The 25,324-nt window shown below is 47.0% G+C and overlaps 1 protein-coding gene across 2 annotated transcripts in view; it reads right to left on the bottom strand.

Annotated features, from left to right (window-relative positions):
- Positions 1-25,324, bottom strand: part of LAMP2 (lysosomal associated membrane protein 2) — an 868,131-nt gene that overhangs the window by 372,199 nt on the left and 470,608 nt on the right. For both annotated transcript variants that reach the window (XM_069612679.1, XM_069612680.1), the window contains exon 7: positions 23,749-23,806. In XM_069612679.1, the coding sequence (XP_069468780.1) occupies positions 23,749-23,806 (58 nt within the window). The remainder of the gene's footprint in view (positions 1-23,748; positions 23,807-25,324) is intronic.

Raw genomic sequence — 25,324 nt, 5'->3', positions numbered from 1 at the left:
GATCAGGCCTATCCATGGTTACCTAGAACTTAGTAAGGGGCCTGTTATTTAGGTATACATTTTCCTGTTGTATTCCTTTCCAAAACTTCGGAAATATCAAAACTATCCAGATCTAGGCCACAACGAGATACTGCAGGACTGATTGCAGGCGATATAGCAAAGCCATTCATATCATTTTGGGGACAAGCAATAAAGTCATGGAATATAAGGAAACTGTCCAGGGTGTTAGAAAAAACGATAAATGGAACTACAGATATACTCTAATGTTAATCTAACTGCTTTCTCTTCTAGTGTCCTGACACTTCAGAATAGAATGGTCCTGGATATAATTTTGGCTGACCGTGGGGGGGAGAGTATGCAAAATCGTGGGGTCAGCGTGCTGTATATTCATAAGTGACTCCACCCCCACGATATTTGAAGCAATCAAGAAATTACATGTCCTGAGTTCTGATATTCATGTCCCCACATGTGGTTGGAATCTGAATATAGGTTCATGGTTCTGGGAACTGCTGCGATCATGGGAATGGAAACTAATTGCAATTTTGGTCACGATATTTGGAATGCTCATGTTCTGTTGCATACAATGCCTGCCAATCCTTTGCTCCCAAATTACAAATGAATGTTCACGCAATCAAAACAAAACCTCCTTGCATATTAAATAAAGGTGCACATCACGAAAATGATAGAGAATTTATGGCAATTAATATTTCCGATGACGATTATAGTAGTATGCATAGTTCAGAATTAGACACGTGGTTAGATGAAGATGCGATGTATGGATGATGCTCTTGGCTTGCGGCCAAAAGGAGGGTTTGTTAGTCCAGAAACGACCCTGTAGTATGTATAGTAGGTATATTATGTTGGCAAGAAACCAATCGCATCATGTGACAAACATCGCAAACACAGAATCAATGTAACCAGAGGGCGTCCATTTTGTGAAATATCCGCCATTATTTTTCTTTCTGTTAAAAAACGCTTTTCAAAATGTATTCTATGCTTGTAGCTCATACGGTGCGAGGCCACGGCCTGCATGCTGAAAGACTAACCACAGACAGGAATGTCAAACGATACAGAAGTACATTGTTTTCCTCCTTCACAAAGTCCTTGGAGGCGAGCAGAAACTGCATCTTATCAGCAGCCTAGCTGCCGGCCTGCCTTGCAAACTCTGTAGCAATAGGCAATTAAAGCATGAATTATATTTTTTTAGCGGTACTCCTACAGAGACTTATTTTCTGCCTCAGAACTGTGACCCTTGGTTCATGAATATAAACACAGATAACGTGCTAAGGAATGTTTCCCTCCTACGAACACGATATCTCTGCTGAACTAAGAGCTTTATGTTCTCCATAACAAAAAGGCCGTCTCTGCTACTGTTGCTAAAATAAGTATATTTAGACTGAATAGAGATTTGTCATAATGTGTCAATTGTCATGATTGTCAATCACAGAACCCTAGCCTAAAAGATACATTACGGGCGGTTTGAATTGTCTTCAAAGATTGCATGATATATATATATATATATATATATATATATATATATATATATATATATATATATTGTTGCTGGAGCGTTGCTCGCTCTCTTGCGTCTCACGAGGTTTGGGTACACATGTTGCGAGACGTTAGACCCCAGTCGGCCGACTGAGAATACTTTGAAATAAACCAGACTTGTTTGAAATTTGAATCTCGTGTCTGTCGTGTCAGAGTATATGGTTATTGTGCCTTAGTTTCCATATGCAGGCTTTCTGGCCTAGCATTGGTGCCATGGCAAGGAGCGAAAACAACTCAGGAATCCAGCGTAACTGCATGGCGCTGAACCCCAGCCAGAGATCTGTGGAAGCAACAAACAATATTGTGCCGGCCCGAGGCCCACCTTGCCCAAAATGCATCTATGACGGCGGATCCCAGTCTTCACTGGCTGACCCAGACACACCACATTTTCACTGGATCCCAGTCTTCACTGGACACACTGGAACATCCAGACACGCTGGTCAGTTGGGCGATTCTGGTGCTCAGAGGGGCTGGACATGTCCTTGCAACTGGGGGGACTCTTCGCCTTGGTGTGACTGGCTCGCCGCAGTGGCGATCAGACAATACAGGCTAAAACAGCATGCCCATTGCCTGATCGCCATGGTAGTTGCGGAGACCTATAGAGTACAGTAACCCCAACTCGCTCCGGCCAACGACAGCAACCCCATCTGGAGGGCAAAATCCCAACACTGACAGAAGAGCAGGGGCAGTGCCAGCATTAAAGCCCTGACCCCCCTATGGAGCTGGGATACATATAACTACAACAGAACCAGTAAGTAAGCACAACACCCGAGTGCAGGAGCGGCATGCGCTGGGAACGAATTACTGCCCCACTGGACAGCCATCCACAGTCGACCAGGATTTGCAGGTTTGCTATAATGCTGGAGGCCTAACGAAGCCGTGTTGCCCAGAAGCAGGAACCGCTTGACGCCGAGCCGCCGACAACCGGAGCTGCAACGCTCCATTGATAAGACTTTGAATTCCAGGACGGTCTTGCCGGCACCACCGACTGCTTTGATCCCGCCGGAGAAAGTCAAGGCCGCAACGCACAGAGGAGCATCCGCTGGTGGGTTTCCTGCCACCTGAAGAACGAAGAGACGCTGACGACTATGCCCTTGCTAGGCCAAAGGTCTTCATAAACTCTTTGCAGCAACAAACTATCGTCGTCGAGGTGCACCGAACGCCTCATCTTCACAGGACGTCCACGACTGATCGGTCCTGGCAGTGCTGGTTGACGGAAGCTGCTGCATTGATGTCTTTGTTCATCATTTCTTTGAGAGATCGCGACAATCCGTGGCTCCTGTCTTAAAGGGATACACTCAAGGAGGATCTGTTAACGACCAAATGTCGAACTCTGCTAAACCAGGTACATTGGGCCGGTAGAACTTTTATAGAAGGAGGAGACTTCCAGGAAGGGGGGATCCTCACACAGAACTGTCTTGGGTAGGGACCCAGTATTCTGCCCATTGTCTAATCACGTGTTTTCCTCTTAAGTCTACAGTTGATAGCTTTTGTCATATTGATTTGTATGCCATTTGAGACGGTCAGCAATTGGTGCATTTTAATGGAATCTAGCGTAATTATGGTACCAAATTGAGACTGTATATATTTACCATTTTAGAATTGTCGGAGCACTAAGTGCGTTATTGTGTACATAACAGTTCTTTATATAAAAAAAGTTCACGTTATCACCAACATAAAGTGTGGACATTCCTATGTGGGTGCTTGGTGACTACACTGTACTTAACCAGCCTGCATCACCTCATGAGGGATTAAGCCTTGATGCCTCGTCCCCGTTTACCAAATAGAGACTCTTGGCTGGGGTACTCTATGCTGCCATACAGAGAGGCGGCGTACAGATGCCCCCTCCAGTCTTTACACACCAGTGCTTCAGACGCGTATTGGTGTAGTAGAACCCTGACAGGGCACCCTCCTGCAAGAGTTTACTCCTACCCTGGTGTCAGAATACAAGTGTTTTAAAAAGTGCAGCAATTTGTTGTCAATTCCCCCACACTGCAAAAATAAGGGGAGTTTCTCTACTACCGGCCTGTATCCCTGATTAGAGTCTCGAAATATTTAGGTAACCATCCATTCACAGAATCGAAATGTCCACTACATGTAAGACTTTGTCCTGCCCAAGGGCAATCCAGCACCAAAATGCCTGCAATTCTCTCCGGAACAGAGTACCAACAGCAACCCCAGACGCGTGTTTCGGCCTGGTTGGGTCAGTGAGGTGGAGCTGTGCCTCTCTAAGAACAGTGAAGAAGGGTTTCACGTCTAGATTACAGTCATGCTACTTAATATGCAAAAACAAGGGGGGTTCTGAGAGTCTACTACCAGCCTGTATCCTAGTCTCAACCAGAGTTTTTAGCTCACCATCCTTTTACTACCAGTTTGTCCCATAAGCAAAAGTGGATCACTGTTAAGCAAAGTTTGCATGCAGTACCCTTTGGGACCACTACACAACTAGGACTACAGGTGTAAGCAAAACCAACCTTTGGTATAAGTATGTACTACAAAGTTTTGTGGTAGCATTGCTGAGCAGCCCGGCTTATCTCAAGAGGGGAATGTGAGCTGTAAGGATGTTAAACAGAGGTCTATAATTACAAGTATTCAAACAAACTCTTACACTCAAGGTTTCTTGGTAAAACACTTATTAATTTATTTCACAGTCAGTTATAAAACATTCACTAAAAGGAGGCAATTTATAATCAGAAAAATATACTTCAGTACTTCACACCATCAGTTTGAGGCATTTATACTACTTTGAAGGAGAAGCAAAATGGCATAGGTTAATAAAAACAACAATTACTTTTAGACAGCGCAAATAGTTTGAGTTCGCCAAAGGAGTCAATTCAATGCAATAGGTTAGGCCAATGTCTTGTATAGGATAGGCAGTTCTGGTAGTTAAACGAAAAAGTCTTTGCTACGGTTCTCAGAAGTAGTTTGTAATAGAAAGATTCATATGTTGGGTCACAAGCTGACTAGGCCTGCAAGTTGCCAAAGTTTCAAGCACTTTAGAAGTGAGAGGCAAGTTCTCGGTCGGGTTTTCACAGTACCTTACAATGAAGAAAAAGATGCAGCTGAATTTGTCGGTTACTGCAGATCTCGCAGTTCCAGGGTCTCAGTCGTGGGGACAAGAGGGAGGACGTCAGGGGACTCCCGCACTGCACTGGGACTTTTCAAAAAGCTGGCTAAGGCAAATATTAAATTCCGGTAGCTGTAGTCAAGCACACAAACTGGTGTCCCTCTCCCTTGCTATTCGGTTTCCTGCCGCACTTGAGGAAAATACAACCAGCTCCGAGAATGGTATCCGGGTGGCTTACGGGTCGAGTTGATTGGTCTTCTCTGCTGAGATGAACTTGGCGATTTGGACCTGCAGCAGGGCTTCACCGGGCAAACCAACGGTCCAGGAGTTGCTGCAGCAGTACTCTTCAAGCTAGTCTTTGGTTCTTTTGTTCCAGTGGTCGACTGCCTTCCAGGCCAAGAGACTTGCCTTGTATCCAGTTTCCTCCCATTCCTTCCAGCCTAGCTGCCATTCACCCAGCAGGGTGGCTGTCCTTGCCAGACAGTCAGTCAACCAGCCAATCACACCAGAGTGCATTTAGGTCTCCTAGGAGACCAAGCACAGGGAGTTTCGGGCACCTCCCTCACTTCCTTCCCACCGCAGACACTGGGGCACCAGAGGCGGTCTTCAGTCCTGAAGCCCGCCAAAGGCATAGGAACAAAGGGATCAAACCTGGTTTGGCACACAGACAAACTCTAGAAGGACCATTCCAAAAAGAAATGGCGAAAAAAAAAGAACCTTTTGTTATGCTCCCCTGGTTCCCACAGGGGCGTCGATCGAACCCGGACAGCAGCGGCCTCCACCAATGTGAAGCGTAGGGCAAAGATGGCTGTCTGGACGGACCCGCCTAGTCTCGTGTGCTTGACTCGTAGGAATATTCTCCTGTAGATGGAGAAAGGGATTTAGTCCCGTGGATTTGAGTGCAGACCCCTCCCCACTGCTCCCGCTCTCCCCACTGGCCACCTCAGATATTCCCACTTAGTGTCCTCACCTTATGTTTTTAATGGATGAGCTCTCCATCCTGCGTGGTTTGCAGGGGCGCGTAGATACCAGTTACTTCACTGGTTTGAGGTTTTGGAGTTCTGGAAGATTGACTCCGGAGTTTACCAAGTTTAAAGAGTTCAATATGTCCAAGGCTCACTCTTGCAACCCTTGGTGATTTTGCGGCAACAAATACTGTCTGGAGGTTGCTGGTGGCGTTCAGGTAAGAGTCTATTACCCAACATTATCCGGTAAAGTTGAGTGAGTTTAACTTGTTGTTTTTTCCTCCCTTCATAGATGCGTCGTAAGAAGATGCAGGGTATTGAAGGATAATGCCTCTGGTGGTAAATCAGGTAAGCCTTGTGGTAAAAAGATTGTCTTTGTAGTCTCTCTAGGCTCACCTTGCTATTCCTTCGTCTTTTTCCCCAGGTGTTGAAGATCGCCGAAGAAAATGATGGATGCAGCGCTGAGTCGAAGATGCTGTGGACTGGTGAGAATGGAATGGCGCTGCAGCTGCGAAGCGTGTCGAAGTAATGTCACTTCAGGCTCGGAATGGTGCAAGTTCCTGAATCAGGTATGGAATTAGATTAATGTCCGTAACCTAACCTCTATTTTCCCCTTTCTTCTAGGAGCTCCGGATGCGAGGCGGGCGTGGCAGAAGACTGGCTGCAGGTTCGCAGGCACAGGGAGCGTTATGCTGCAGAATAACACAAAGCGTGTGTTGTAGATCGGGCGTGGTTTAAATAGCCTCGAAAGTAGTCCCAGGTAAGAAGTCCCTAGAACCAGACCTGAGTAAAAAAATAGTTCTTACAGAAAAATAGTCCCTTCCAGGTCTCACGTTGGCCTGGATGCATGTGCAGCATGGTCTGCCTGAGGTAAGTGATGACTATGAGCCTGGCGCCTTAGGCGCCAGGACTGAACCCAGATAGCCCCTAGCCGGGGCTTCTGAGGTTTTACTAAATGTCCGGATGCCTGCTTCCGGGGCGGATGGGCTTGGTCCAGATGCCCGGGGGTAGGCATCATGACACCTTTTTAAACAAAAGGGGGCTCAGACGTCATCTTGAAAAACATGGCTCCCGCGATTTAACACTACTGGTGTTCGCGATCGGGAAAAATCATGGTAGTTTGTTGCAAAACCACTGCCACCAGCCATTTCGGGAGGAAAGGGTAGCATTTGACTGCTACATGAGTTTCTAGACACAGGGGATACTAGGTAACCCCTCCAGCACTCTATAGTAAAATAGGGTGTGCTGGGTCTAGGAATTTGAAAAGACTAGTAAAGTCAATTTCACTTTACTTTCTCTGGGAAACAGTAGTTTATCCCAGAGAAGGTTTTTAAACCTTGGAAAAGCCTAAAAAGGTTTCCCTGTGCCACTGCACTGAGGGTGCTGTGTGACATGCATGAAGATGATGCCTATGTAGTGGTAGAAAACACCATAACCAAAGAAAACGCACACAGAAAACATATTGAATGAAAAAAGTTCAAAGTCCCAAAGTTTAGCAAAAGAGCTGGAGGGCTCTAAGGTGGGAGGAATTGGCACATTGAGAATTCTCCCTAACAAATCACACTGTCAAAGGCAGCACTATAGTCCACGCAACAAATACAGTGGCATACCTGGGTAGTTATAAGCATCGGATATAAGTGTCTGAAGGATCCAGATGGTGTGGCCGGTATTAAAGCCCCTTCTGAAGCCCGACTGATACCAGTGAAGTAGGTGCTCTCTTTCAACCCACTCATTCAACAGTTGGACTAAAGCCACAAAAATGTTTAGAACTGCAGGCTAGCATAGCCAATAAACAGTAGGACGGGTGGGCGTGGAATCCCCGTTTGAAAACTGGAACCAATATCGTATCTCGCCACGATTGTCAGATGTCCACTGCCTGGGACACTGCCTCGCAGATGCGAAGGAAAATCTGTTTCAGCAACGGAGCCCAGAAGGATGGCTCCATCTTCAATACTGCATTGCAAAGGCCGTCAGGACCCACAGCCCGAGAGGCTTTGGATTTCATCATCATTCCCTCCAAGTCAGCCTTCGCCACATTGGACCAGACTGTAGTTTGTCATACGGGTTGTTATGGAAGAAGCACTAAGAGCCTCGGAGCAATAGTAAAGATCCGAAAGGTAGCTACCCCAGTCTGCCTCAGCAATGCAGCAGACTTCCTGGGCCTCTGAATTAGCTCGAAAGACACCCAGCTTTTGCCGGAATTTCAGACTTATGGGTAACAATTCAATTGCATATGAGCTGCCATTTTGCAGAAGTGTACCTTGTTTTATGGCCCTTTAGCCATGTCCAAAATAGGTGCCTTAAAACGTTGGCTTGGTCTCAGACTTACAGTGGCTGCTTGACCACATTCCGCTTAATGTGTCCAAGTGCAGTCCTTGTTAGGCCAGATTGTATGCAGTACTCATAGGGTGCACTACAACAGCCCTGACCTCCTGGCAGTAGTAAACCAACCTTTGTTAAAGGTTGGTACTACACAGGTTTTTAGTGTGGACGAGTAGCCAGGCTGATCTCAAGAGGGTCAATTTGAGCTGTAGGGGAGTTAGAGATTCACAGTGACAAGTATCCAAGCAAACACTTACACAGGGTTTCTTGATGAAACAACTTTTAATTTACCAGCCAGTTAATGTAAGCCTTCTTCAGAAGGGAGCACTGTAAAACACCGCAAAAATATATTTCAAAATCACACACTTAGTTCAGAATCAGTAAATACCCATTTGGGATGGCATACAGCAGAGACCTACAACCACAGGACTTCAATTGCAAGGGTGCTGTTTACAATGTATTACTGTTAGCATTCAGAATTAGTTCAGAGCAAGTAAAAAGGCAAAGATTATTAGAGCAAACATTTCTTAAGCAGGAAAATACTTTCAGATCCCCCCAATAAGAGTCATTCAGTTAAAACAGGCTAAGCCAAAGTCAATGGGCAAGAGTCTATATGGGCTGAAGCACTTCTTGGAAGTAGAAAAGTCTTTGCACAATGTTTCAGAAGTCTTTGAATAAAAAGATGAATCAATGTAGGGCCACACGCTGTTAGACTTGTGAGTAGTAGAAGATGCAAGCAACTCTACAGCAGGAGGTAAGTTCTTAGACTTTGTACAGTACCTTTAAAATGAAGAAAAGATGCAGATGACTGGTTCCTGTGCAGCTCTGCAGATCTCACTGTTCCTGGGTCTCAGTCGTGGGGACAAGAGGGAGGACGTCGGGGGGACTCCTGCACTGGCATGTTCAATACTTGCAACCATCAAACTTCACTTTTAGTGGCTGTTCAGTATTTCAGCTCCTCGCGTCCACCGCAAATAGAAACTGGTTCCTGGCTGTCAAGATGGACTTTCCTGGTTTCTGTGGTCCCACACTCTGTTGATGGGGCTCGGTCAGTCATGCTTCCTGGGAGTCCGGAGGCACTTCCTGGAGCTCTTGGCCAACTTAAAAGCAATGCACACAAACTGGTGTTTCTCTCCCTGGCTATACGGTTTCCAGCAGCAACTCTGGAAATTCAACCAGCTCCGAGATGGATGTCAAGGTGGCTTACTTTGGAGTTGATTGGTCCCACCAACTCAAGAGGAGAAGTCATCCTTGCAGGGGCTTCTGTCGATGCAAACTTGGCATTTCGGCACTGCAGCAGGGCTTCACCAGGCAAACCAATGGTCCAGGAGTTGTAGCAGGCGTCATCTTCAAGTTCTTCTTCAGTTCCTTCTTCCAGTGGTAGACTGCCTTCCAAGCTAAAAGATTCGCCTTTTATACAGTCCTCTCCCTTTCATTCCAGCCTAGCTGTCAGTTATCCAGCAGGGTGGCTGTCCTTGCCGGACAGTCAGCCAATCACAGATTGCATTTGGGTCTCCTAGGAGACTAAGCACGGAGTTTTGGGCACCTCCCTCACTTCCTGCCTACCCCAGAAACCCTGGAATCAGAGGTGGCCTTCACTCGTGAATCCCTGCCAAAGGCAAAGTGAACAAAGGGACCAAACCTGGTTTGGCGCGCAGAGTAAATCTCAAGAAGGACCTTTCCACAGGAACGGCGAAAAAAAAAAGACCAGCGTCATTTTAACAAAAAAATGGCACCCTTGGGTGCTTTACTGCAGCTGCGACCGCAGCCCGTGGTAAATGCACACCACGGTAGAAAAAAAACTAAACCAATGCCACCAGCCATTCAGTGAGGAAAGGGCAACAAAAAAAATGTTACACGAGAAGCTAGACACAGGGGATACTAGGTAAACCCTCCAGCACCCTATTGTAAGATAGTGTGTGCTGGGTGTGATGCTGGAAATGCATCAGAGGGACAGGGCCTCTGAATCCTTGTCCTTTACTGCTTTTTATCCTGTGTTCTGTCGTGTTTTCTGCCCAGGATTCCATGTGGGACTCCTGGCAGTGCAGCTCTCTTTTGGTTTGGTGAACAGACCCATGGGATACCCTTATGGCACCCATGGGTAGGGGTACAACCCTGTGCCCCTAGTGTATGTTTTTGGGCACCTGTGGGTGGCCCACAGAGCAGGGTATGGGCTGGTGGCAGCTCCATGCTGAATTTGACAGGTGCTCTGGGTGTCCTCCATTTTGGGATACCCAGGCCCTGCCATTGGGATCAGTTGATTCCTGATAGGAAACAAGATGGCCCCTGTGGCCTCTTGCTTTCTATTGCCTGTTACCTTGTTTTCCCAAAGTCCTGGGAAGCCCCGACTCTGTCCCTTCCCCCTGACTGGCTGTTGGGTGGAAGTTAAATATATGGTGTTGTTGTGAAGGCCCAGCTAGACTGACTGGAGCCTTCCCAGTGACTATGTTGTGGGTACCTCCTGTGGGTGGGACCTGGGTGAATGGAGTGCATGACCAATATACACTCCCTTGTTGTGGTTGTCTGGTTTCTGGCATGAGAGACAAAGACTGAGACAGCCCTGCCCGAACCTGGCCTGAATGCAGTGTGTAGTGTTGAATGGCTGGGTACTTGTCCCAATCCACATTCCTTGTTGCGAGTGTCTGAAAGGGAGGAGTGTGGCCTGAATGCACTGTGTGCCTGATTGGCTGACTGACTGCATGAATGCCCTTCTGTATGATTGGCTGCTGAGTGTGTTCCAGCAGTGTGGATGAGAGACAGAATAGTATATCTGGGGACCTCTCACCACTGGTAATTGTTCAGAAGCGTTCTGGAGCTGAGTCTCCACTCTAAGAGTAACTGGAACTGCTGATCCTCGACGTCCAGCTGGAAGAAGAAGACTTGCTGTTGCATTTGCTTCGACCGATCCGAAGGCTGCCGAAATCGTCGAAGACTGACCCGAGAGAGGACCTGGTAAGCCGCCCTCTTCCCGTGCTCCGAGGGACCATCGAGCACCGCTCCATCTTCGCCGAAGCGCCCTGGAAGACAGACCCTCGAAAGGCTGCCGACCTGAGACGGGACCGCCGAGGAGGTCGAAGTGAAGCACCAGGCATCGCCGCCGTCGAAGTCCGTTGCCGTCGACCAGGGTTCGCAGGTTTGTGTAACCGCTGGAGGCCCGCCGAAGTTGTGTTGCCCAGCCGTGGGAACCACTTGACGCCGTGCCGCCGACGACCGGAGCCGTCCGCTCCTTGCCTAAGAAAATTTGAATCGAAGGACTCCCTCGTCCGCACCGTCGACCGTTTTATCCTGCCGGAGAAAGTCGAGGACCAACACGCCGAGGAGAAACCTGCCGGTGGGTTTCCCGCCACCCGAAGACCACAAAGACTCGAACGACTCGACACCCTTGCTGGGCCCCCGTCTCCACAATCTTTGCGGTCCAGAACAATTGTCATCGAGGTGCCCCGCACGCCTCTGCCTTGCAGGACGCCGACTCTCCGTCGTCGACTAGCACCGCTTGGATCGAAGCTGCCGCCTCATCGACGCCGTTCTACCCTGTTTGTTGTCGGACGTTCGACGCCCCGTGTCTCCCGCTTGAAAGGGAAGGCATTCAAGAAGGGCCGTCGATTCCCCGACGCCTCTCGACGATCCGTGACTCACGCTTGAAAGGGGGTCGCTCAAGGAGGATCTGTCGACGCCTCTTCGAAGAACTGGACTCCACCAGGTACATTGGGGGGGTAAAAACATTACAGGAGGGAATAAGACTTGCAGAACAATATATGGACTGGGCTTGCGCTATATCTTTATTTTACAGGTTGCCCAGGTTGGGAGGGGGATCTCCACACAGAACTGTGTCTAGTGATAGAGGCCAGTTTTCTGCCTATTGCTCAACAATCTTATTTTCTCTCCTCTCTCTATTGCTGGTTTCACTCTATTGATCTGTGTGACATTGTTACAGTATTGTTGATGCACTTTAATGAGATCTAATACAAAGGGTGGTACCACTTTAGAATTGTATATATTTGCCATTGTTGATTTTCCTAAGTACAAAGTGAGTTATTATGATAAGTGTACATAACCTTGAATATTGATTATATAAAGACTGTGTTCTAACCAATACAGTGTGTGGACATTCCTTTGTGGGGGCTTGGGGACTACACTGTACTTAAGAACCAGCCTGCATCACCTCCTGAGAAGCTAGGCCTTGATTGCTCGACCATAGCTACCGAATAGAGAATCTAGGCTGGGGTCCTCTGTGCCTCCCCTCTACCATATAGAGAGCAGAAGTACAGACCACCCCCTACCAGTCTTTACACTGGGTCTAGAAAGTTGCAAATGTAAGTAAAGTAAATTTGACTTTACTGCTCTGGGAAACACTAGTTTATCCCAGAGGAGGTATTTAAACCTTGGGGAAATCTAAGAGACTTGCCTGTGTCACTGCACTAAAGGTGCAGTGTGACAATGTAAAAGATGCCTATGGAGTTTGTCAGGCTCTATAACCAAAATAAAGTTAAAAAAATGACATTAAATTACATGAGTGGGAAAAAGTCTCACTCGCTAGGTTTAAAAAAAAATCAAGTCCTCAAAATCCATCAAAGGTGCTGGGGGTCTCCAAGGTAGAGGGAATTGGCACATTTCTGAGAATTCTTCCCAACAGTCCTCAAGGCTCGTTTCTTGGCAGCAGTTAGTGCATCATAATGGGCACCCTGCTTAGAAGTTTTAATAGGCTTCGACAGATATTTAAGCCCCAGAGGCAAAAAGACATCCTTTAACGGACAGATCCAAGTTGCATCCATCAAACAGATTCTATTGTGGGTCATCCCTAGTCAATGCACGATTGAAACTTCCAATACTGGCAGTTGACCAGAGTAATCTATTCCCTGATAGGTTAACCAGAGGATTGACCCAAAGATAATGGATTTTGTGTTGTGTAGGCCTTTTTGCTGCCCATTCTTAATTTGACATGTCACTGTTTACAGGTTGGGTGCATAATTAGGGCGCTAAGTTTCTAAAGGGTTATTTACAAAAATGAAGTTGATTCTACTACGACTTACACCGTTAGACCATGTAAAGTTCGCTTGAAGCAATGCAACAGAAAAGGGAGTCAAATTGAAGCTCACGCCACTCCCTTACTCGTTTTATTGTGAGCAATTTTCAGAATGTATTATTTTAAGCATTCTGTAATGCTTACCGCCACCATATGGCTCTTTGCGCCGCAGTTCTACATTCATGGTTCCTAAACTTTCCACGCCATCAGCATTCTAGCTGACATTGGCGTCAATGACTTTGAAGTCATGCAGCGATTACAGAAACGTCATTTCCCACTGAAGTTGAATGTATGCCATCTGAACAGTAGGAAGCTTGCACGTATCCGCTGTACAGATACAGCACTTATGTTAAGATTGCTGCTGCCTCGGCTGCAGATCGGGACACCAATAATGTTGCTGTGCAGTCTCAACGCTCCAACTCAAAGTAGCTCGAACCAATTCACGTAATTCATACTTTTCTTATGGTCAGCTTTATGTGGCCTGCTCCAGAGTTGGGAACAGACAATTTGTTCACACTAGCTCATACAAAAACGATTAGCAATATGGTCTACAAAACAAGCAATGGTTTACTTCATTAAATAAACTTCAAAATTGGACTGAAGTAGGTGTTAGTGCAAAGCACGGGTACACCTGCTAGTTTACCATAAAAATAAATCTTTTGGGTAGGCATTTCATTCCTTCAAACTAGCAGTACAAGTGGAATCTTCCCAACAATGGATCCATCTACTGTCAAACCTTTCAACTAGCCACCTTCTGGAAGGTTGCAATGCCTTGCTAAGCAAAGTGGTCCTACTGCAATACAACCACCCACAAGGTGTCCATCTGGGCCAATTCCTCAGGTGGGGCAAGTCAAGTACGCATCACTTTTGCTCAACCTGATGCACACCGGACATAGGTAGGCATCCCTCAGCAAATATACATTCACGCTGGCCCAGAGATTGGTCTGGTGGTACACAAAGGAAAACTTACAACTGGTTTGCCAAACAGGAGGAAAGGAGAAGACTAAATTGGTGGTACAGGTAAAGTCTCATTGTGTTGAAAACAATGTTCACCATCAACTGAGATGAAGGCAATCAAAACGGTTGCTGGTCTGTAGTAATTACTAGTGGCAGAAGTGGAAATTCTGCATTATTGAGCTCTGCCTATGAGGGCAAATCTTGTGAATTCTGTGGGTCATAAGGGCACTTGCTGCATTTTATGGCATAACAATAAACAGTGACTTCCATGCTGAGAAAAACAGAATACAAAGTATTCAAAAAAGGAGAGTAGGCTATATGCTCACCAACAGCACCTACAACCAAAACCTTTGGGTACTGCTCACTGTTTTCCAAATACTGCACCCAATAGCAGACTATATTGTAACCGGTGGTGCATAACTAACCTTTCCAATTCTCAGGGGCTTGAACCAGTAACCCACTTTGGGAGATCTTTCTATCGGCAGAACTACCCTGACCCCAAACGTCAAGCTAGCACCCAAAAAGCAAGTAACCAGAGATTCATTTAATTTGTGTTTTTGTTTTTGCAACCATCCAATCCCTTCATGCTACTTTTATTCACATTAGCCGGATTTTAGTTTAAGGGCACATCTTCATAACTTAGTTAATACTTCCTCTTTCAACAGTTTTTAGTTTTCTCCTTGGTTCTTCACAGGTATTCTGCCTTTCCAGACAGTTAACCATCAGATTAAACCGTCAGATTAAGCACCAGTTACTTACCTGTAACTATTGTTCTCTCGCATGGGTCTGGCATGGATTCACATGCTCATGAAGATTCCCGGTCAGGCCGGGAATCTGTGGTAATTTTTTTTAAACTCCTATAAACCAATCACTAGGCTCTGGGTCATACTGCCCCCAGCCAATGACTGCCCTCTACCTAAACCCCTCTTCTGGCAGACATCTTCAGATTTGGTAGCACGTAAAGTAGCATTATGACCAAGAAGAGCCGCAGAGAGGCAGGGAGATTTTGCATGTGAATCTATGCCTGAGTATAGTTACAGGTACGTAACTTGTTCCTTCTCCAGCATGGGGTGTGGCATGGATTTACATGCTCATGAATAAAGAATACAAGGCATTGCAACCATGGGCTGTGGCAAGACTCAACAGAAGCAAATATTAACTCCGGAACAGGCTCACCATCAAGTGAACAGGTTGCGTAGCACTGCTTGCCAAACCATGGACTACTCTCTGGAATCCCCGTCGATGCAGTAGAATCTTGTGAAGGTGTGTATGGACCTCCACGTAGCAGCCCTGCAGCTGTCCATCAGGGGCACACCAGACAGGAACGTCGTTGTCGCAGCAATCTCTGTTGGAATGGACTCTCTAGCGGCCAGGCAACGGTCAGTTTGCCAACCGGTGACAGTAGACAATGCAGTCGCAGAGCCACATGGAGATGGAAGCCTTGGACAAGACCATCTCATGGTGCAGAGGTCCAAAGTTCAAATAGTTGAGATGTCGCCTGGAAACTCTTTATGCATGCCACCGAGCTTCAGATCCCGAGCCACATCCAGCGAGTGCAAACTCCTTTCGGCCAGTGACAAAGGTTTTGGAAAACACAGGCAAAACCAAAGGCTCGTTGAGGTGGAATTCCGACAACCTTTGGCATGAAGGAGGGGTGCGTCTGCAGCACCACCCTTGTGTCGTGAAAAGTCGGATAAGGCTGTTTGCAGGAAAGGGCCTGGGTCTCCATACCCTCCTGGCAGAGGTGACGGCCATGAGAAAATCAGTCTTCCACAAAAGGAACAAGAGGGGCCTGATGCATAGGCTCAAAGGTCCCTCCCCCATTCCCCCATGAGCCGTGTCAGTACCACATTAGTTCCCATGCCGGGGCTGGCGCCTTCACCGGCGGGAACGATCGAAACAGTCCTTTGAGTAACTCCTTGATGGGACGTGGGACCAAAGAGGACCTGGTGTAGCGGGAGATAGCCGCCAGATGCACCTTGATAGAGGCTTGCGCCATCCCTGCTTTGGCCAAGGAATACAAGTACAGAAGAACCTGCAGGGCCGTGACCCTCAGGATTGATCTTCTGTGTCCACCACCACATCGCAAAAAGTTTCCACTTGTGCCCATAGTCGACGAAGCTCTGGCCCTAGCAAGGACCTCCCAACTTTAATGAGCTGGGTGTTCTCAGACAGCCCTTTAAGATGAGTAGCAATACCCTGGAGATGGATGGGGTGCAGATTTTATGCATACATCTGCAATCAAGACGACACAAATTGCTGGGCAAAGTTAGTCTGTTTTAATGCCAAGTATCTAAAATAGGGAGCACAACGAACATCAGCAATTGTTCGATACTATGACTACTTACTTCATTAAAAAAACTGGGCTTTTGTACCCAAAATTGGTCATTGACGTTTAAACCTGCATCATTACCAATGTCATCCTACATGGCAAACTACACAAAACTAACAGAGGGTGTGATTGGGTCTAACAGAAGTTCTAAGTATAAGCTCTATATCTATATGGAGTCACGAAAGAAGGTGGTAGGATAAATATCAGGTGGGGTAACTAAGCCCTCCCCTTAAAATGGCCACTATGAACATCACTAAAAGCAAGACGTCCCATTGGCTACTCAAGCTATAGGACCCCCAACTACGCGCAACCTGAAAAACCAGGTGCGGGTGAGCTCGTTTTAGCACCGGCTTCCCACCAATTAGCATATCATCCATCATCACCTCAATGGTCCAGTGTCAATTAGTGCTTTGAAGTTGGCCTTGAGTTTGTACTGCTCTGAGAATTTTTAAGGAGTATGGGCACCAGCCAGCCTCCATGCATAGGTGTGATCGTCTCGTTCATCCAACTTCCTTCTATCACGTGACTGGACACCATGGAATTGAGCCTTTTCGTGCATTTAATTTTATTCTTTAATAGTCCGACGTCTTGTTTTTGCTTGACCTCTCTGAACGGGAGCCTCTGTTCTTTCAAGTTAAATTGTATCCAATGTCAGCCAATTACAGTTTGAGCCAAGAAAGCCAAGGTCTTATCAGTCAACTCCTTAGCCGAGCTTTTATTCTGTTTAATTCAATTGCTTTTCTCAACTGCGACACCGAAATGAGGCCTTCTTGCTTGTTCAGTACCGCTTATATGTGTAGTGGAAACATCCATCCTTTACTTGTCCATATGTTTCTATATACGTATAGGTTGGCACTTGACGCGGCTCAACTATTCAAAAGCATGTGGCTAGCTTCACAATTGCTTTGCTGCTTGCGTTTTCTTTCATCTGTTTAAACTAACTAAGTATTTTCATCAGGTTTGTGGCATAATTCTCCTCAGATGTCACTTATCCTTGGTACTTGTGTTTTATAAATTGTCTGTCTCTCTGGTCTGGTTATCTTTCTATATGGGTGTAGATTCAACTTTGTATGACATCACCATTCATCTTTGCCATTTAGTTTCTGCTTCTTCAGGAATCTCTTTCAGATGATCATATTGTCTTGTATGCAGGTATGGTTTCCTCAATGGGTACTTTACCTCCCATATTCTCTTAGGTATAGGATAAGTACCGCACAGAGTCCACGCTCTTCTCTTTGCTGGTTTAATTGTTCAGTATACGTCACATACTTTGGTTCATATTTTTCAGGCAATGTAGGTGGGCAGTTGGAGTGGGGGTACTTGGCTCCTCTACACTAAGGTGCCAGGCGTTCAGGTTCACTGATCCTGGGTTGTGATGTAGGATTGCGCCTCCTCAGGCGAGAAAATCTGCGACCACCGGCAGCATGGCCTGGGGCGACGCAGACCTGCTGAGAAGATTCAGGTTCCAAACCTGCCTCGGCAACAAGGATAATCCTGCATCGGTCGAGTGATGACTCGCAGCACGAGAGGCAAAAGAGGCAATCCAGTGGGTTGGAGGGGCTGGCTTATAGGAACAAGCATTCCTACAGGAAGGAACACACCCACCCTATCCTCCTCAGCTGGTGGAACCTTCCGGGGAATCTCTTGCTGGCATTTGGAATTCATCGCCGTCGCAAACAGATCAATCTGGGGTCTACCTCCATTTGAGGAAGAGGCTGTCCACTTGATCCTGTCGAAGTTCCCACTCATGGAAAGAGCGCAGCTCCCTGCTGAGCGAGTGTTAGGCAGAAACCTGTGAAGTTCCCTTTGGGAACACTGCAAAAGATTTAGGACTACAGGTGTTAGCACTAAACCCACTTGGTAGCAGTCTGTACCACCCAGATTTACCTGGTAGCTGTGGCTGAGCAGTCAGACGTCCCTCATGAAGAGTTAAGCAGTATGCAAAGTATACACAATAGGCACTCAGACACAATAGCACAAGCAAACAATGACCAGAGCTTTGATATCAAAGTATATATTTATTTAAAAACACACTGTTTGACACACTCCAGCACTCTTATTTGTAAAACACTCTAAACACAGTTACTATTATGATCTATACAACCCTTATTCCTTATCAGATAAGTCTTAGTTAACACCACTTATTTCCAGACAGAGGTGAGCGCTTAACTATAGATGGCACTCCAATAAGTTGATGAAAAAGGGAGGGAAAAAGACAGAATATGTGAAGATACACCACTCTAAGATTTAGGAACACTTTTAGCAAGGCAGAAGAGCAAAAGTCACTTGCGAGCCAAAGTCCATAGGCTGGGCCCACTCTTAGAGAGAGCAGAACACAAATGCGCCCAAGATCACACAGTTACACTAGGCTTTGAAAGTCTTGCAGAGAGTTCGAAAAGAGTTTAGAGAGGCTCAGAAAAGTTTAGCCAGGGTGTCCCAGGCTAACCCAGGTTCGAAAGCCGGGGGCTAAATCTTCCCCGTACAGTCGGTGGCAAGGGAAGCCAGGCGGAACACGGTACCTTAAGTGGGAAGGATCCTCCAGCGGTGGCAGTTGTTCCTGACAGCGGGTGCAAGTCTCGGTGTCGTCCAGAGGAAGGGAAGATCTCGACTTGGAGGAAAGATTAAGGTCGTTGCACTGCCAGGGAAGAAACCAGCCGCGGAGTTTTCCGGTTAAAGGTATTACCCTTTATTTTGCAGTCGTGATAAAACGTGGTATTCCGGTTGCCGGGGTGCTTGGCACAGGCAAGGCGGCCATGAGATGCGTCGGGGAGGCGAAAAGACGGTGAAACTGATTATCCCCACCAGTCAAAGGAAGAAGACTCTCCGGCGGGAGATCTCCTCTGTCGTCGGGAAAAGTGGTGAGACGGTTCAGCAGGGCTCCACCGGTGATGTCGTAGCATGTCGGCTCAGCTTCTCCCTCGTCGGATTCTTTAGGTCCTGTGGCGACTTCTGAAGTTCCAGTCCCCAAAGCCCTGCTTGTATGCAGAAAACCCCCACTCAGCCTAGCTGTCACTCAAACATGCTAAGTGGTGAGCCGGCCGGCTCACCACTTGGGCCAATCAGGACGGAGTGCGACATGAGTTGCCTAGGCAACTCAGTCCAGGGTGCCTAAATCCCCCTCCACCCCTCCTAAGTACCCCAGACAGAGTGGCACCACTTCGGAGGGCTTCTGTGGAGAAGCCCGCCAAAAAAGTGGAACAAAGGGCTCGACTTGGGTTGGAGTCACAGAAGAGAACACAAATGCCATTTTAGAACCGAGTTTTGGCAAAAAATACCAACCAGAGAATTAATAAATAAACCGGCGGTATGTTCGAGGCTATCGTAATTAAATAAAGATAGTAGCCTCGAACAATGGGAAAATCCCATAGAGAAATATTTGCGGGTGAATATAAAAAGTAGTATCCACTGCCACCAGCCAAAACTCGATCAGGGGGGACGGAGACGTGCCCCCTCGACTAACAGACCCCAGGGCAATCGAATTGCCCTGGCCAGTACGTCCACAATATGATGGTTGGTACTGGTTCTGTTCAGAATTCAAGACTAGCAAAGTCAATGGTGACTTTACATGCCCTGGGAGACAGTCAGTCCCAGGGTATGGAGTCTATACTGGGGGGTCACTATGACACCCCTGTGTTACTGCACTGAGGGTGCTGTGTAACATCACAAAAACACATGAGGCCCTATGGAGTAAAAGACCGCATAGCCCATTAAACACATCTAGAGTCAAAGAAACACACTCAAATCATGTCCAAGAGTGAGGGTAAAAGAGTCTCACTCTTGGCAGGAGAAAAAATAAACCCCAAAAATCCAGCAAAGCTGCTGGTGGACTCACTAGGTTAGGAAATTCAGCCTAAACAGAGAATTCTCCCTAACAGCGAGTCAGCAATGGTGTTCTTGACTCCCGCCAGATGAAGTAATGAGGAACATCTCTTGGGCAACGGCCCAGTGCCACAAGTCCTCCGCTTCTCTAGAGAGCAGCAGGGATCTGGTACCCCCTTGCTTCCTGATGTAGAACATTGTGGTGGTATTGTCCGTGAAGACCCTCACCATCTTGCCCTTGAGAGATGGAAGAAATGACTTGAGGGCCCAGAACACTGCCCGCAGCTCCAGGACATTGATGTGGAGATTCCTCTCCTCCAGTAGGCACAGGCATCTGGCGTGGAGATGTCTGGTGTGGGCTCCCTAGCCCTCCAGGGAAGCGTCCGTGGTGACAGTCTCTTGGTATGGGGGCTCTGGATAGCACACACCCCACCACCTGATCTCGTCCAGAACAATCTTGTCTGCAAAGCTCCTGGACACCTGGATCCACTGAGCATCCAGGAATTCCTGAAGGGGTCGCATCCGCAACTTGCAGAGTGGGATCAGGTAAATTCACGAAGACTTCATGCCGAGCAGCAATGGTCTGCACTGTTACGGTCTTCAGGGCCAACAGCCGTTGCACCTTGCCCAGCATGGCAGATAGCCTCTCTTCCGAGGGGGCGCCAGGCAGGAGACCGTGTTGAGCCTAGCCCCCTGAAATGGTGAGTTCTGCCATGTTATGAAGCAGGATTTCGGATAGTTGACAGAACCCCAGATCTGTCAGCAGCCAGACGGTCCTCTGTGTGTTCGATGGCTACTTCGATGGACTTAGTGCGGATGAACCAGTCGAGTTACAGGTACACATGTATCACTTGCAGACGCAGATGGGCCGCCACTGGTGCCAGGCACTTCGTGAACACCCTGGGCACTGACTTCAGTCCGAAGGGCCTTGAACTGCCAATGCCTTCCCTGTACGACGAAGCGCAGGAATTTTGGATGCTTCCCGTAAATGGGGCGTGGAAGTATGCATCCTCCAGATCCAGCGACGACAAGAAGTCCCCCTTCCTCCAGTTGGCCGAGCATGTGCTGCAACGTGACCATCTTGATTTTTTTGGGACTCAAGGTATTTGAGGTGTTGCATGTCTATAATGGGCCTCCAGCCCCCAATCTTCTTTACCAAGCAGTATCTGGAGTAGACTCAATGAAGGCCGAAGATGCTGGATTAGAAGACTTCTTCCGCACTGCCGCAGAGACCACAGAGTCTGGGGAGGGCTGTGACCATAGGCACTTGGTGCGGACTCCGGCACTTCCCCAAGGCTGGGCTTCTCATCAGCGCCAGGCCCTCATCTCAAATGTCGTCCAGGAGAGGTACCGCCAGAATGGTAGTCTTTTGGTTGGTAAAGGAAATCTTGCTTCTTGGTCTCTTCTGGCATCAGCTGGAAGTGCTCCGACGCACTGGTGACCATGGTGTGAAATGACCCCACTTCGGCAGGAGGAGAAGCACTCTGCAGCGGAGAAACGCTGCTGTTGTCGGTCTATAGCTGCCGTGTCTGTCCCTCCCAGAGGTGTGGGGGAAGGCATGTACGGCGGTTGATAAGGCAGCATAGGGTGCCGTCGACATACTCTTCTGGATCTCTGACGTCAGGGTGTGGAGAGTTGGAAGATGTCCAGCAACACGTCCCTGGGCGGTGCCGTGGGGTAGACCTGCTGGGCCCAACGCCAATGTCCTCCACTCCCACCGTTGTTCCCCTCAGCGCTTTACGCCGCCGTCATTCCCCCACATCCTCCGGGACAGTGTGAACGGACACCAGATCCTCCTAATCGAGTAAAAAATATCCATGCCCTGAAGCATTGTTGAGACCTCCGTGCCCCCCCCCCTTTCATGCATCATGAGGGGTCTGTCTCAGGCTTAGGGATGGCATTCTCTTCTGCATTTTTTCCACCGGTTTGGCCAAGGCCTCCTGCCTTGGGGGAAGGGCCACTCTGGGCGCTGCCGGGTCAGCGCCTTTCGCCTTCAAGAGGGTGGCCGCCACCAGCTCGATTGTAGAGGACGACTGTCTGGACCACCTGGGCCTTCAGGGGCAGGTCAGACACGTTTCGCTGCACCCTGGTCTTCACTGGCTTCTCCCACAGCTTCCCTGGGTTAGCCCATTTCCTCTTCGAGGAGGAGCTGGAGCGATGACTGGAGATGGAGGCAGATGGCGAAGATGAACACGCCCTACCTGTCGTGGGACTGATGGAAACAGACTTGCAGAGCTAGGCCTTGTCTTGGGCCCCCATGGATGGAGCTCCCTCAGAGGACTTAGAAGCCTGTTCCTCGGTAGGTATGCCCCTGCTTGCCGCACAGGGAAGACTTGCCGTTGAGCCACGCTGCCAACCTACTGTGGCAATCTTTGATCGTGCACTTGGAGAACCCAAGGCAGATTTCACAATCCCCTTCCCTGTGGTCCCGATGGAGACAGAGGCACTGGGAGAGTTTGTCCTCCACAAACATTCCTGCTTGAAGAGGAAGCCTCCCTCCTTCTCCAACATGGTCCTGTGTGCGGTGTAGGCCCGATGGCCTTCAGGAATATTCTTAGACTATTATTGCCCTTGAGGGGTGTTGAAAGACGCCGACAAAAGGATCCCTGCTTGCTGGTCAAAGGAACGATGAGCACACAGGCTCCATTTGACAAAAATATAAATATATATAAAGATATAAACACAAGTACTCCCAACACTTGAACGTATGGTAAAAATCTGAAGATGGCTGCCAGAGCAGGGGCTTAGGGAGAGGGCAGTCATTGGCTGGGGGCAGTTTGACCGAGAGCTCAGTGATTGGTTTAAACGAGAAAGACAGTTAAGTAAAACTAACGTTTTTCTTTTACTGAGGATTCCCAGCCCGACAGGGAATATTCATGAGCATGCAAATCCATGCCAGACCCCATGCTGGAGAAGGAAACCATTTTATTGGCGTGTTCATCCTGTCTCCTACAGGTTTCCATCTCCTTTACTATGCACCACAGTAAGTTTTTCCTTTTCATTGGGTGTTCCAACCTTTCATTGCTTAAATTGGAGCCAACCATTTCTACCACAGAGTATAATGCACACCGAGTTGTCGACATTCGCTTTAATGTCTGCCCTCGTTTTCCTAGTACCTTTATATCCCATTGCTCTTAGTTTGTTCATTCTACTAGAAGGATGTCTGCAGAAGTTTTAATAGGAGTCTTATTTGGAATGATAGATGCTGGGTAGGTTAAACATATTTCCGATGCCAGCACAGTAGCTTCCATTTGTTTCATCACTTAAATGGACAGCTTACTCATGAGAACCGTTTTAGAATGATGTGTTGTGCACCTTCCAATTTGTTCTACTCCATGCCACTATGTTCGGATTACAGAACCATATAACTGATTTGAACCTTTATAGAAGAATGACGAGCTACTGCATGGTCCATCCCCCAACGAAACTTCAATATTAATATATTTGTTCACGATCTTAAGTCATTTGGAATGTATTAGTTACACTTTCCTGGAGTGTACTAGAAGCTTTTTTTTCATTGTACATTTGAATGCACATTCATCCATGCCATGATTATTTTTTAACACATCAGTAAACACTAATCACGCATTAGGTGGCAAACATGTACAAACCATCCTTAACTACAAAAGAGTTGCAAACTGGATATGAAATTGTGGGACTAGGTTAGCTTTTCAATATTTAAAGTGAGGGCGACACCTTACAAACTACTCACCGGAAGGTTTGTCAATCAGTGTGATGTGGGCTTCTCCCAGGTGGAAACGTCCATTTGCCTGCATGGAATAAAACATTTTATTTACAAAGACCCACATACACAACGAAAGGTGTGTTCTAAAGGAATGCTAGTTCCTCTTACTCAATATAGACCGAACAGTCTAAAACGTAGCCAATTGCTTGAATACATGATCCAATTTAAAACTGTAAAAAGTCACAATGCCTCGCAGAACTATCCAGTTTAAGATCATTGTATCATAAATAGCATAGTAAAGACACGAGTAAGCCACCAACTTCAAAACAAGCCCAAACCAAGGTATGCATGGACCAAGAGGGAGCAATGCTTTTCACTGATGTTCCAACAAGCCTACTAGCAGTACCTCTTGCAAGTTAAAGCATAGAAGCAAAAACGAAAACCTTCACTAAGTACTGGAATATGGCACAGAATAAAATGCAAATCCAAACAATTTATTGCATTTCAAAATGAAATTATTTCAGCTGAATCAACTTAACAGATTTTCATCCACCTTTTTGGTTTTATACTTGTTTCAGAAGGTCTTTTTGGTTGAAACTCGAAGGATGGATGCTGTCAAACCACATTGTTCAGTGAAAGCTGTATAGAATGCAAGGATTTCCGGATTTCCTGAGAATGCTGAGCATGGTAACACAATATCCTTGCTTGAACAGGCACAGACTTCTATAGTTCATTTGGATCCTAAAATGCCGCTTGAAATTTAGAGAGCACATAGATCTCTTGGACAGAAACCAGCTTTAGGTCAAAGACCTAGACACTTCATTATTAAGTTTTTACGGTATCCAACCAGAGAGCTCATCTTGAAAGTCTTGTGAAATTGGTGACCTTGCATAGGGAGGAAATAAAATAATGATCTTTGCAGATTTGAGCAGGGACATTATGGAGAAGTGCTTTCAGGCTGCTAAGGAAAAGGCTAGAGATAAAGATTTAAAATACTATATACTTTATCCAGCCGTTCTGCGTATTGTTTTGGAGGGTCAGGTGCATTCATTTGTAGACCATAAAAAAAAGAAAAAGTCTCAGCCTGTTTAACAGACTTTGAGCCTGAACCAATGTAAGCAACTTCTGTCCCCCAAAAATCTAATATTCAAAAAAAGAAACGGGACAAATGATTCTTTGATTTACTTTTTTTACTTATTTTTTTAATATATGATGTATTTTTGACTTAATATGTCTCTGTAAATTGCTGTTCATTTTAACTTTTTTTAAATGATGGTGCCGGTGCATATTGCTAGAGTAAGGCACCTTGCACTATGTTTACGTGCCTTGACGTGAGCCCGCGTACGCAACTGAAGCATGAGCCACAAAATAAAGATGATGGTGTTGCGACACTGCTGGAAGATCTTTGCGCGTGTTCGAGACCTTGATGAATTGATGTCTAGTTACTACGTACATCACCCATGGAGTCTAAGGTTGGTGCAACTCTGTCATGGGGGAACATCTACCTTATCTTATCCGAGCCAATACCTGATGCTGTGTTATACTGGAAGCTATTTGGAATTATCTTCACACGCAGTGGGATAAAAATAAAAATGGCCCCTCC

The sequence above is a fragment of the Ambystoma mexicanum genome, chromosome 5p (assembly GCF_040938575.1).
Source record: "Ambystoma mexicanum isolate Mex_15411 chromosome 5p, UKY_AmexF1_1, whole genome shotgun sequence".
Classification (NCBI taxonomy): Eukaryota; Metazoa; Chordata; class Amphibia; order Caudata; family Ambystomatidae; genus Ambystoma; species Ambystoma mexicanum.
The sequence above is the reverse complement of the archived record's forward strand: the minus strand, read 5'-3'. Positions and strand labels throughout refer to the sequence as shown.